The sequence below is a fragment of the Mustela putorius genome, unplaced genomic scaffold (assembly GCF_011764305.1).
Source record: "Mustela putorius furo isolate JIRA1106 unplaced genomic scaffold, ASM1176430v1.1 tig00003834_pilon_pilon_pilon, whole genome shotgun sequence".
NCBI lineage: Eukaryota > Metazoa > Chordata > Mammalia > Carnivora > Mustelidae > Mustela > Mustela putorius.
Window position 1 is genome coordinate 122,816,085 of NW_025421987.1, and position 14,175 is coordinate 122,830,259.

Consider the following 14,175-nt stretch of genomic DNA (forward strand, 5'->3'; position numbering starts at 1 on the left):
ACAGCAGTTTGGGTGTTTCTGTTTGCAGTTGTCTCCCTGCTGGAAATTTTACGTAAGAGTAAAGACGTATATGTTGAGGAAAGATATAGGAAAGTGATAATTTTTTTTTTGTTAACTTTCAGTATATGATCAGGGTCCATTGGACCCAATTTTAGTTTTTGAGTTTCCTTTTTGTACAGTTTTAACTACATGTACAAGTTGATATTTCATCATGACTTTTGTTATTAGGGATCTTCAAAAGAGAAAAGAGAAAAAAATTTTAGATATGACAGTTTATTCTCTTATAATTATCATCAGGGCCCTTTTATAAATTTGAAACAAATTATGGAATTTCAATAATCTTTGCTCTTTTATCATTACTCTTTAATTTATTTCCAACTATGCTAAAAAGACTAAAACAAATTATTATTTTTTTAAAGATTTTATTTATTTATTTGACGGACAGAGATCACAAGTAGGCAGAGAGGCCGGCAGAGAGAGAGAAGTGGAAGCAGACTCCCTGCTGAGCAGAGAGCCTGATGTGGGGCCAATCCCAGGACCCTGAGATCATGACCCAGGCCGAAGGCAGAGACAACCCACTGAGCCACCCAGGTGCCCCTAAAACAAATTATTTAAATGGGAGAATGATAGAATCACTTAAGATGATACAGTGGTAAAATGTATCATCACTAAACTATTTTTTTAGTATTCCAAAAGTTAGATCCCTCTTTCTCTGTCACTCACATACACACATACACACACGCACGTGTGCGAACCCCAGAATGTCTTTATTAGCTAAAAGAGAACATTGTTGATTGTTTGAATCTCACAATATACCTGTAAGATAGTAAATTATTACTTCTGGTTTATCAATAAAGAAACTAAAGGTCTGAGAACATATACAGTGTTTTATATCTTACACTGTCTAGTATAGTAACATACCATCTAAACATATGTATTTTAACTAGTAAATAATATTCATTTGTTCAGGGAAAATGCATATTTCAGATCCATATAAGATTTTGAATAAAATACATGTGCATTTGTTAATTATAAAAAAATATTGAGCACCTACTGCCTATAAAATGTGGTCCTTGCCTTTAAGGTACATTCTAGTCTTACAGAGTGCTTAGACATGTACAGAAGTAACTTTAATACAGGGAAGAAAGTCCTGTGTCCTGGGATGACTGTGGTTTTGCAACAGAGGTGATTATTTCTCTTAGGTGGAGGAATTCTCTATGATGGTGGATGGTCTTGTGCATTCATAAGTGGGGAGAAAAAGGGTATTCCAGAAGGGATTATTCTAAGCATGCAGCCAAACATAGGAAAGAGGGCAGTTGACATGTGGCCAGCTAATTATAGGTATAAATGTAGCAACCTGCTTCTCTGAATTTCTCTGTTTTATGCCAGTAGTTTGTTTCTTACTGCAATATTTGCTTTTAGATAGGAAGCATTTATTTACTCTTATATTCATGGATATTTATTCTTTTTATTAGTTTTACATGTTCATTGTGAATTACAGTCCTATATTAATAAATTTAATTTCTATGTGTTTTTCTTTAACATTAAATGTAACTCTAAAACCATAATACTAATGTCCATAGCTCTAATTGTTTTTCATTACCATAATATTAAGGTTAATAAAACAAATGTATGAGTAAATATTTATGTACAATTAATTTAGTTGGAATTCTACATTGAACCTATAAAAATCCAATTATTAATTATTATTGCCAATCATTTTTATTAATTCACATACTATTTTGCATACATCAAAATAATATCTTAAAATAATTTTCTATATTCTATTTGGTTCTAGTCCTCTTTTTTGTTGTGTTGCTTATGGGTCCCACATGGAGGCAGCAGACATAAAGATTAGAGACTTGCCAACACATGGATCTGGCCCCACTGCATGGCCTCAGGCATGGTACTTAGCCTCAACTTTCTCTGCTGTGAAATGGGGATGGACTACATGCTTTGCAAGATTATCAATGAAGTTTAAATAAGATACTGTCTATGTAAAGTCTTTATCCCATGTCTGGCATCAAGGAGATGTTCAAGTAGAGGTCACTGGGATTTCATTCCAGATCTTATATACTTCAGAGTACATAAGCTGACCAGAACCTAAAATAGGATACACTAGATGGCTAACTCAAGAACGTCCAACCAATTAGACTTAGGGAGGAGATTTGTCAAATAAGTATATGAATCCCTAATGCTATTACTTTTGGATTATTTTGTTCTACTTAACTCTGGAAAGTTGAGTTTGTTAGCATTTTAATCAAAAGAACCATTAAAAACACATATTACAGTATGAGAAGGTAGAAAATTCTGATTTTATAATGTTGCACTTACTCAAACAGGAGTGTAGGCATTTTTTTTTGAAACAGCCATACTTTATTATCTTACAGATAAATCCAAAGCAGATGGCAAAGTTGCTGTGGTAGCCAAGAAAAGGGTAAGATCATGTTTCATTATATAAAATACGCAGTCTTCAAATTCCATTTGATTACAGTTATTTTAAAAAGAGAATTGAATTAATATTTAAAAGCAAAATGACATATAATGAGTTTTTTTCTTCTAGACATTGGTTGAGTATATGTTTCCTTTTTTAGGTTGACACTAAAAATTTAATATTTATGATTACTTTTTTCACTGTTACAGAATTATCAGAAAATAGAACGATGAAAAACTTAAAGTTAACAAGTTAGCAATTGCTTTTATTTACATTGTATTTCACATACATACTCTCATATACTAAAATATTTTTTGTGTACCATATTGAAATGTGTGCGATCTCATGGAAAATTTAAATAATTAAAATCCACAGTTTAATATGAACTTTACCTTGAAGTTGAGAATATTATCAGCCATTTATATCAATCTAAACCTAACATCTTTTAAATAAAATTTGTAAAGTCAATAGCACTTTAAAAGAATTTTCAAAATTTAACACATCATTCTGTACATTGTATGCAGGGAGATGTTTAACTACTTATTTTCAAAACTATGATTGGAATAGGAAGAACATTCTCCTCAAGCGACAGTATTCTTAATAGGACACTACTTAAAAAGAGAAAGGCCCAATAGTTAAATTAAATTCTTTTAGACAAATAATATATTGATGTCATAAGAAAAAGAATTGTGATTAAAAGGAAAGCTTATCCCTCTAGTTTTTCCTGAATTGAATGGTGGGACTGGTGCAGGGCAGACCTAGGGAAGGTTGAGTGTAACCTGACAGAAGAGAAAAAAATGTTGGTCACAGACCTATAGATAAACAGGCAATGAGGTAAGCATCATTTTTGTACTCTGAGTATGTATATATTATGAGTCCTTTCATTTTTGTATTATTTATTTTTATCATGAGTTCTTTTAAAATCTGATTTTGTTTTACACTTTTGCTTTTTGACTTGTAAAAGTAATCTGTATTTTTCACCAGCTAAATAATGTTGCACCTGTATCATAGAAGACAAGGTTGCCTTTTTCAAAGAAAGGAAATAGTACTTCTGTCTATGTCTGACTATTTAGACAGGAACATGTGAGAGAGTGCAGGATTATTAATGTGGGTGGAATTGTTTATTTTAGTAACTGCTAAAGGATATTTAGAATCAAAAATGATACAGGTAATAATGACTAACATTTCTATATATTGCTTTATTTTTGCCAGTGATTCTCAATGAACATGGTACTACTGTCTCTAGGACAGTGCCATTTAAAGTGTGAAGTAGCCTGTGGACTATTTATTATTTGTTATTGGTCTGCAGTGAGACAAGAGCAAAATATGACAGGAACCATTTAGAAAGTTGTATAGCAATTTGACAGAGTCACTTTTGTCTGTTGAATATAATGATAAAATAGAACTTATATTTATTTTCTATTTCATTTTTTTCCTAGTAACTTATTTTTAATTGTATAGAAGGATAGATCTGGGGCATACTCGGGGCAAAACTGGTCCTTTAAATATTATTTGAGAGACACTGCCCTATGTGTCTTGGAGCGTGTTGGGAATTTGTACAAGTGTCTTGGGCTACAGTAGTTTGGAGGAATAGAGGGCTTTTTGTTGGGCAAAGCTAAGGAAACTAGCTATCTTGCAATGTATGGAACAAAACTAAATAACGAAAACTCTTCAGCATTTGGCATGACTTTTGAATGTGCTGCTAGACTCAACAGACTACAAATATACAGTTGACCCTTAAACAAAACAGGATTGGAGCACTGACCGCTGCAGTCCAAAACCCATGTATAACATTTGGCTCCCTTAAATTTAACTACTAATAACATGTTGTCAACTGAAAGCATAATAAAAACATAATATATTTTGTATGTTATATGTATTATGTACTGTATTCTTACAATAAAGCTAAAGGAAAGGAAATGTTAAAATCATAAGGAAGAGAATATGCATATACAATACTGTATTGTAAAAAATCGATGCATAAGGAGACCTGTGAAGTTCAAACCTGTGTTGTTCAAGGGTCAACCATAATTGTATAGTGATTTAATACAAAGTAATACTGAAATATAACATGTTAGACAAAAAGCCAAGGAATTTAGAAGGCTTATTATAGAGCAGGAAGCCAAAATGGAATAAACACATTGTTCTTGAAATTACTGAAGAATTTACCTATCTTCTACTCAACGTATTGTAACATATTTAGCTACATATTTAACCATAAAGAGTAGAAGTGCAGTTCCTGAGGTACCATGGAAAACATTTAAAAATCGGAAACAGGAAATTTGAGATGCCTTTTAACAGTCTTAAAATCAAATATTACTGAATTGACAGATAAATGAAATGTATTGTTCTGTTTGAATTTCAAAAAATAAACATTTAGAAATATTTCATAGTATTGCTACCCTTTATATATGTGTTAACACTTTAGAATTAATACTAAGAAATTTGCTATAGGTATTACATATGGAAATTACTTTTAGAAAATTACTTTCTATTGTTTTCCAATCTTACTCTGATATGTCCCCAAAGTCTACCTTAAAATTCTTCATTACATAAGTATAATATAGATATTAATTGCCTCTTTTTCTAATTTATTATCAAGACAGTCTTCCTTGGGGCACCTGGGTGGCTCAGTCAATTGAGTGTCCAATTCTTGATTTCAGCTCAGGTCATGATCTCAGGGTGGTGAGGTAGAGCCCCCACCCCCCAATCAGCCTCCACACTCAACACAGAGTCTACTTGAGATTCTCTCTCTCCGTCTGCCCCTCTTCTTGCTTTCACTCTCTTTCTCTGTCTCTCTAAATAAATAAATGAAATCTTAAAAAAGAGACATTCTTCCTCACATGTTAAAAGTTATGGCGAAGTTATTTTCAAGTACTAGAGACTGAATGTGGCCCTGATGTGTTGTGGGATTTCTGTGATATTTTGTTACTAGGTCATCTCATGTCAAATAATTTAGGGAATTATTTTCCCAAACTCATTTGGGAGAATATAATACTTCCCATTTTCTATGCTTGGGCAATCTATAATTTATTTTAGAATATTATCTTTCTTTAAGATTTGTTTCTTTTCTTAAAAGTTTCTTAGCTTAAAAGTAGTTTCACACCCTTGCCAACACCTGTTACTTCTTCTATTGTTGGGAATACAAGTTGGTAGAGCCACTTGGAGAACAGTATGGAGGTTCCTCAAAATGTTAAAAATAGAACTACCCTACCATCCTGCAATTGCACTACTAGGTATTTACCCAAAGGATACAAAAATACATGCACCCTAATATTTATGGCAGCATTATCAACAATAATGTACATTTGGAGGAGCCCAAATGTACATTAGCTGATGAATGAATAAAGAAGATGTGGCATGCACACACACATACACACACCCACATACATACACACAGGAATATTACTCAGGCATCAAAAATAATGAAATCTTGCCATTTACAATGACATGGATGGAGCCAGAGTATATTATGCTAAGTGAGATAAGTAAACCAGAGACAAATACTATATGATCTCACTCATATGTGGAATTTAAGAAAACAGAGAATCATATGGGAAGGGGAAAAGAAAAAAAGGAGAGAAGGAATCAAGCAATAGAAGACTATTAATGATTGAGAACAAAATAAAGGTTGATGGAGGGAGGTGGGTGAAGGGTGTTAGGAGAACACCTGTTATGATGAGCACTGGGGGTTATATGTAAGTGAGGAATCACTGAATTCTACTTCTGAAACCAATATTGCACTGTATGTTAAATACCTAAAATATAAATAAATTATAAAAAAAGAAATGCATATACTCTCCTACAGTCTAGAAGAGAACTCAGATATTTAAATTAAAAAGAATTATAGAAGAATGAATGAAGTGTGGGGTCCGTGGGAGGCTCAGTCAGTTAAGTGTCTGCCTTTAGCTCAGGTCATGATCCCTGGGTCCTGGAGTGGATCACTGCATTGGGCTCCTTGCTTAAACAGGGAGTCTGCTTTTCCCTCGCTCTCTGCCTCCTCCCCCACTCATGCTCTGTCTCGCTCGCTCTCTCTCAAATAAATGAAATCTTTTTTAAAAAAAGAAGGAATGAAGTATGTCTACATAAAGTTATAAGTAAAAACAAAGAAAGTAGTTTCTGTTCTTATGTCCACCACTACTTCCTGTTGGTACATTTTTTATAGATCCTGTACAGATTGACTTTATCCAAACTTATATATTCATGATAGGGAAAACTGACATTTATCTCACTGATTATGTCTTCAAGTTAGTTGTTCTCAAGCATACACATATAGAAATGCATTTTTATTTTATGATAAATATATTTTATTTCTCTTTTATAGTATAGTTAAAGTTATAGTATTTTGAAATTATTCATGTAGTCAGATCTATTAATTATGTTACAGGCTACAATTACTGTAACAAGGAGACTCCAAATTACAGGGAGTCATATAAGATAGGAGTTTATCTATCACTTTATTCTATACCTGACCAAAGGTGGGCCAATGATCCAGGGTGGGAGGAGGCTTTGCCCCACAAAATCATTTAGACTCCCAAGTTTTTTCTGTTTTATTTTTATGTAAATCCCCAGGGTGTGGTCTAATCTATATGGTCAAAAGGTGAGTGCACTATCACATCCACATTCTGGCCCATGAAAAAAGGTAAGGAGTACAATTAGTTGAACAAGAAACATGAACTTGAAGCTGTGCATGTCATTTCTCTGACATCGCATTGGCAAAACTTAGTAATATGTCTATACCCATTGCCAAAGGGAAGGAGGGGACTGCAGCTTCTAACTGGACCAGTTTAGATACTGGTGTTTTAGTTAGTGGTCTGTGACTTTCATTTAAGAATAGAGAATGGTGTGTTTCAAAATATTTCTTATAAAAGGGATTCGTTAGGTCTGATAGAGCTGAGAAGCTCGTAGATTGCCTCATTTGACCCTCACAATACTAGTGGGAAATAGGTATTACCATAATTATTCTTACAAAGAAACTCCTCCCAGAGGTATTAAGTGACTAACAGGAGAGGCTGAGCCAGGGTAAAATTCCAGTTCTGATAGTCCATAATACCACAGCTTCTTTTAACATTTCTTAGGTTTTTAAATCCCTTTACTATCTTCGAAATACCAAATCATTTTTTAGTGTCTTTTTAAGTATCCAAATCACTTTGTATATTTGACTCTTAAATAATTGGAAACTTCATCTTATGAACAGGCACAATTCTAGTTTTAAAACAATTCTTCCAGGCACATGGCACATGGGTGGCTCCATCGGTTAAGTGCCTGCCTTCATTTCAGGTCACAGAGCCTACTTCTGAACCCTCTCCTCCCAGTTCCTGCTCACTCTCTCTCTCTCTCTCTCAAATAAATAAATAAATAAATAAATAAATAAATAAATCAAATCTTAAAGCAAGGCACAATTCTTCATCAATATAGTACTTTCAGATTATAAAACATTTCTGCAAATATTGTCTTTCACTTCAGACCCTTGGGAAGAAGGCATAGAAGACAATATCATCATCACCTGACAAAGGAGAAAATTTATAGTTAGAGAAATCAAGGAAATCATCATAGCCACACAGTGCTCCTTAGGTAGTTTTATTTAAAATTAATTAGTTTTCCTTAGTTCTTATTCAAGTATTAGCAAGCTAGTCCTACTAGAGCTTGAGTGTTAATTTCACCTAATAAGTAGTTTTTATTTTTCTATACATTTTGGATATATGGCTATTGAAGATACTATATTTTTAAAGATTTTATTTATTTACTTATTTAAAGATCTGAGAGAGAGTGTGTGTGTGTGCAAGCAGGCAGAGGGACAGAAAGAGAGGGAGAGAGAATCCTGAGCAGACTCCATGCTGTGCTCATAATCTGAAGTGGGCTCAGTCTCACGACCCTGAGGTTATGACCTGAGCGGAAACCAAGAGTCAGACGCTTAACTGACTGAGCCCCCCAGGCTCCCCTGAAGATGGTATTAAGATTTAAGATTTTAGATTTAAGATTTAAGATTTTATTTATTTATTTGACAGACAGAGATCACAAGTAGGCGGAGAGGCAGGGGGAGAGAGAGGAGGAAGCAGGCTCCCTGCCAAGCAGAGAGCCCGATGCGGGGCTCAATCCCAGGACCCTGAGATCATGACCTGAGCTGAAGGCAGAGGCTTGAATCCACTGAGCCACCCAGGTGCCCTGAAGATAGTATTTTTTAAAGATAGAACTGTTTAATATAAAACTCAATATGTGGACAAGAAGAAGCTGTTGGTGTGAAACCAAAAGGCCATAATAATAATAGGTATTAAGTACCCTCTAAGACCAGGTGTATACAAGTGTTACTTCATTTGATTCAACAACTATTATGAAAGAGAGTCATAATAATTGGGGCACCTGGGTGGCTCAGTGAAAAAAATGCCTCTGCCTTTGGCTCAGGTCATGATCTCAGGTCCTGGGATTGAGCCCCCCATTGGGCTCTCTGCTCAGCAGGGAGCCTGCTTCCCCCCTCTCTCTGCCTGCTTGTGATCTCTCTCTCTGTCAAATAAATAAATAAAATATTTAAAAAAAAAAAAAAGAGTCAGTGTTGTCTCTTGTTCATGAATGAAGACAGCAGGCATAGGGCTATTCAACACTGATAAAAAAGTAAGTTAATTGGTTGTATAGCTCCTTATCCTGGGTTGCAAATCCTAACAGTCTATTTTATTTATTTGTATTTATATAAACAAATGTTCATACATACATGTAAAAGTATTTTGTGATTTTCTTATTTTTACAACAATGAGATCTGATTATATGTTATTCTGTAGATTTAACACTTAGGCTAACAGATCCAGATCTGTTTTTAATCTTCTTCAGAGCCTACATCACCAGATCTATCACAGTTAGTCAGTCAGCCCTATAGTGATGAGTGAGTGGGAGTTTTCAAGTCACGGGTATGGTTTGGTACTGCTATATATAGTGCTCTCATAAATCTCCTTGTACATATATCTTTAAATACTGACGCCATTATTTTTGTAGGATAAATTCCCCAAATGGGTTTGAAAGATCAAAACTAACCACAGTGTCACCTGCCTCCCTTGAATTGTGAAAGGACCTTGAGGAATAAGTTGTCCAAGTTCTGTGTTGGCCTGTGCTGGGTTGCACTGGTGGTTGCTGCCGCCTCTTTGAACCAAGATGTGAGAATGTTGCCATCTTGAAAACCGTCGCTAAGTGCCAACTGGGAATAGTGCTTCTTGGCTCAAGTAGGAGCGCTATATCTAAAGGCCGCTACCATTCCCATAGGCCCCTTTGAGCTGTTCAGCTGTTATGTGGCTATCTGTTAAGATTGAGGTGAAGAGTATTAGGTGCACACACCTTTTCACCTGACCACCACTCTGCCCAGCGGAGCAGTCTGAATGAAAGAGAATTAGAGTAAGCCCATCTCTGAGTCCCACTTGAAAAAAAAAGAAGGGGAAGATCTAGATTGTCTCTAAGTCCCTTTCTGCTCTAATATTCCATGAAATATTTATAACAGCTCGGTAAGTAATTTCAGAATGTCAAAGGACTTGTGCAGACCAGAGTAAATAATCCGGGTCAGTTGGCCCTAGAAAGAATGAAATGTAAGAATAAAAATAGTAATGTATCAGGTAATGGGTGAAGGCTGTTACCTGTTACAGATTCTGAAAAGATGTTTAAATATGAAACCAAGTATTCAGGAAACAGCATGTCATGGTGGACAGAATAGAAACTTATGAATGAACCAGATCTGACTTCTGTAGCTAGTTCTGCTACTTAGATGTGTGACCTTCTTTGTTTTAGAAACCGAATAATAATTATTTTATGTGAGTATTATAAAGGTAACATAAAACACAATTATAATAGATTTGGGCTTACTTGTTTAATAAATGCCTAGTACATCTCTAATTTCTAAGAAATAGGAAGGATTTAAGAATATTTAAGATTTGTGAGATTAAGAGTCACTTATGGTTTGTCTCCCTCCCAATCCCATCTTGTTTCATTTATTCTTCTCCTACCCACTTAAGCCCCCATGTTGCATCACCACTTCCTCATATCAGGGAGATCATATGATAGTTGTCTTTCTCCGCTTGACTTATTTCGCTCTAGTTCCATCCATGTTGTCGCAAATGGCAAGATTTCATTTCTTTTGATGGATGCATAGTATTCCATTGTGTATATATACCACATCTTCTTGATCCATTCATCTGTTGATGGACATCTAGGTTCTTTCCACAGTTTGGCTATTGTGGACATTGCTGCTATAAACATTCGGGTGCACGTGCCCCTTTGGATCACTACGTTTGTATCTTTAGGGTAAATACCCAATAGTGCAATTGCTGGGTCATAGGGCAGTTCTATTTTCAACATTTTGAGGAACCTCCATGCTGTTTTCCAGAGTGGCTGCACCAGCTTGCATTCCCACCAACAGTGTAGGAGGGCTCCCCTTTCTCCGCATCCTCGCCAGCATCTGTCATTTCCTGACTTGTTGATTTTAGCCATTCTGACTGGTGTGACGTGATATCTCATTGTGGTTTTGATTTGTATTTCCCTGATGCCGAGTGATATGGAGCACTTTTTCATGTGTCTGTTGGCCATCTGGATGTCTTCTTTGCAGAAATGTCTGTTCATGTCCTCTGCCCATTTCTTGATTGGATTATTTGTTCTTTGGGTGTTGAGTTTGCTAAGTTCTTTATAGATTCTGGACACTAGTCCTTTATCTGATATGTCGTTTGCAAATATCTTCTCCCATTCTGAGGGTTGCTGGGGGGAGGGGGTTTGGGAGAAGGGGGTGGGATTATGGACATTGGGGAGGGTATGTGCTTTGGTGAGTGTTGTGAAGTGTGTAAACCTGGTGATTCACAGACCTGTACCCCTGGGGATAAAAATATAGGTTTATAAAAAATAAAAAATTAATTAAAAAAAAACATTGGAAAAAAAAATGCTCAGAGCATACACATGGCCAACGAACACATAAGAAATGCTCAACATCACTCAGCACAATGAGATACCACCTCACCTCACTGTTCAGAATGGCTAAAATTAACAACTCTGGCAACAAGAGACAGCGAGGAGGCAGAGAAAGGGGAACCCTCTTACACTGTGGGTGGGAATGCAAGCTGGTGCAGCCACTAGAGAAAGCATTTTGTAATGTGTATAATTGTTGAAACAGTATGTTGTACACCTGAAACTTATATAATGTTATATGTCAGGGTATATGTAAAAAACTTCAATGAAAAATTTAAAAATAAATAAAACAACTCAGAGACCTGTAAAAAAAAAAAAAAAGAATATTTAAGATTTTCAGATTTACAATAGCATCATAGTTCTATTAGGTTAGATTATGTCAAAGCTTCTTTTTAAAATTAACTCCCACATTTTTTAAAAAAATATGTTATTTATTTATTTATTTGACAGACAGAGATCACAGGTAGGCAGAGAGGCAGGCAGAGAGAGAGGAGGAAGCAGGCTTCCTGCTGAGCAGAGAGCCTGAAGCAGGGCTCAGTCCCAGACCCTGGGATCAGGACCTGAGCCAAACGCAGAGGCTTTAACCCACTGAGCCAACCAGGCGCCCCTAACTCCCACATTTTAATCATGATTTAATTTTTTCAGAGTAATATAATAACATTATATTTGGAGGACAGAACTTTTTAAAATCATCTAAAACCCATCTGTATGATTAAAAATTTTAAATTAATTTTTGCATTTGTTTACAGTTGTTTCTATATGCATGTTTATTTGCATAGTTTTAATCATTGAGCAATGTGCTGTTAATGTTCATTTATGTATTATATCACAAATCTTTTTCATGTTGCCTTATAGTTCTTATTACTTTTAAGAGTTGGGTTTTTTTTTAAATTAGTGAAATAGCATTATGAGAAAACAAAAAAAAGCAGATATAAATTCTTTCCCACCTATAATTTCACTTCTGAAAGAAAAGCCACTGTTAATAGTTTTATATACTTTATGCATGTATAAATATATGTAGTATATGTACAAATAAATGTGAAAAAACTATATAATATTTACATGTATAAAATATATATGCTTTATTAACATGAATGTAATGAATTAAACCTTACTTTTTTCATTCAATAATATATTGTGGACATCTGAAAAGAATGAGAAAGTCAGAGATCTACCGGATATACCAGATCTATCCCATTTGCGTAGCATATCTTTTTATAGAGGCTTCTTCATTTATTGAACATTCTCCTGGACATTTAGATTGATTGATTCTGGATTAGCAAAATTATAAATAAAATGCAGCAACATTGTACACAAATCTCTTTAAATATTTCTGTAAATATTTCTACACTAAAAATTGCTAGAAGAGAACTTGCTGAGTCAAAGAGTAGGCACATTTTCAATTTTGCCAAATTACTAAACATCTCCCATCCAAAAAATCCCCCAACATTATGGTACCAATTATAGTCCCATTACTAGTGTAAGGAATGTCTAGACTGCCTTAACATGCCAACTCTAGCCATTACCAGTCTTTTTTCTTTATAAATTGTTTTATTTTCATTATAAATTTATGTAATACATCCGAGGGAGAAAATACCAAAGGTTACAAAATGTGTAAAATGGAAAGTTCAAGTCATTTTCTCCCCTCTTGTTGCCCCATCTCTAACATTTTACTATTTCAAAATCTGGAAATAAGCATCCTTGTACATTTTTGCACAAATTCAACAGAATAATTCCTGTAAGTGAAATGGCTGGGGTAAAGGATGTGAGTATTTAAAATTTGTTTATATAAAAGGAAAGACTGAAAAATTGTTACATATTGAGGGAAACTATGGAGGCGTAACAACCAAATGTAATGTGAGATCCTACTTTGGGTCCTGAAACAGAAAAAGGACATCAGTGGGAAAACTCATGAAATTTGAATTAGGTCTTTATTCAATTAATGGTTTTGCAGTAATGTTAATTTCTTGTTTTGATAATTGTACTATGATTTTGTGTAATGTTAACATTGGGGGAAGCTGGGTGAAGACCATGTGGGAACTCTTTTGAGCTATATATGTAACTTCCTGTGAATCTAAAATTACTTCAAAATAAAAGTTAAAAATTCCAGTCAAGCATTGTCAAATTGTCTTCAAAGCAGTTATATCTGAGTACTCCTACCAGTGCTTTTCCTACTCTCTTGCCAGTTGTAGATATCTTTACATATTTGCCAATATTTAAAAGGAGGTATAAAATAACAATAACATTGTTTTCATTTGCTGTTATCTATTTTTTTTTACTTTAATGAGGTTGAACACATTTTTTTAAATTTTATTTGTTTATTTATTTATTTGAGAGAGAGAGAGAAAGAGGGAAAGCACGCACATGTGGGGGCAGCAGCAGGAGGGGGAGAAGCAGGGAGCCTGATGCACAGCTCCATCCCAAGACCTCAGGTTCATGACCTGAGCCAAAGGTAGACATTTAACTGACTGAGCCACCCAGGCGCTCTGTTGGAACACTTTTTAATGCATTTATTGGGCATGGTATTTCTTCTGAAAACTGACTATTTATACCCTTGCCTGTTTATTCCATAGACTGGCTTCTCTCTCTCTCATTTTTTTTTAATTGAATTGTAGGTGTTCCTTTAATTATCGATTGTTAGTACTTAATATGCTGCAAACATTTTCTCAGTTTCCCCTTTTTATAATTCTTTTGTGCTGTACTTATATAGTAAAAAAAATTTTTTTTTTCTTTTAGGATTTTAGAGCTTTTGTGACATGCTTTGAAAGACTGCCCTTTCATTAAACAAAATATGTCGTGATTCATTTAATCTT

General features: G+C 34.7%; 1 protein-coding gene across 6 annotated transcripts in view; it reads left to right on the forward strand.

The window, feature by feature from the left end:
* ZCWPW2 (zinc finger CW-type and PWWP domain containing 2) overlaps window positions 1-14,175 on the forward strand; it is a 131,039-nt gene that overhangs the window by 91,220 nt on the left and 25,644 nt on the right. For all 6 annotated transcript variants that reach the window (XM_013057166.2, XM_045088998.1, XM_013057169.2 and 3 more), the window contains one exon: window positions 2,391-2,437. In XM_013057166.2, the coding sequence (XP_012912620.1) occupies window positions 2,391-2,437 (47 nt within the window). The remainder of the gene's footprint in view (window positions 1-2,390; window positions 2,438-14,175) is intronic.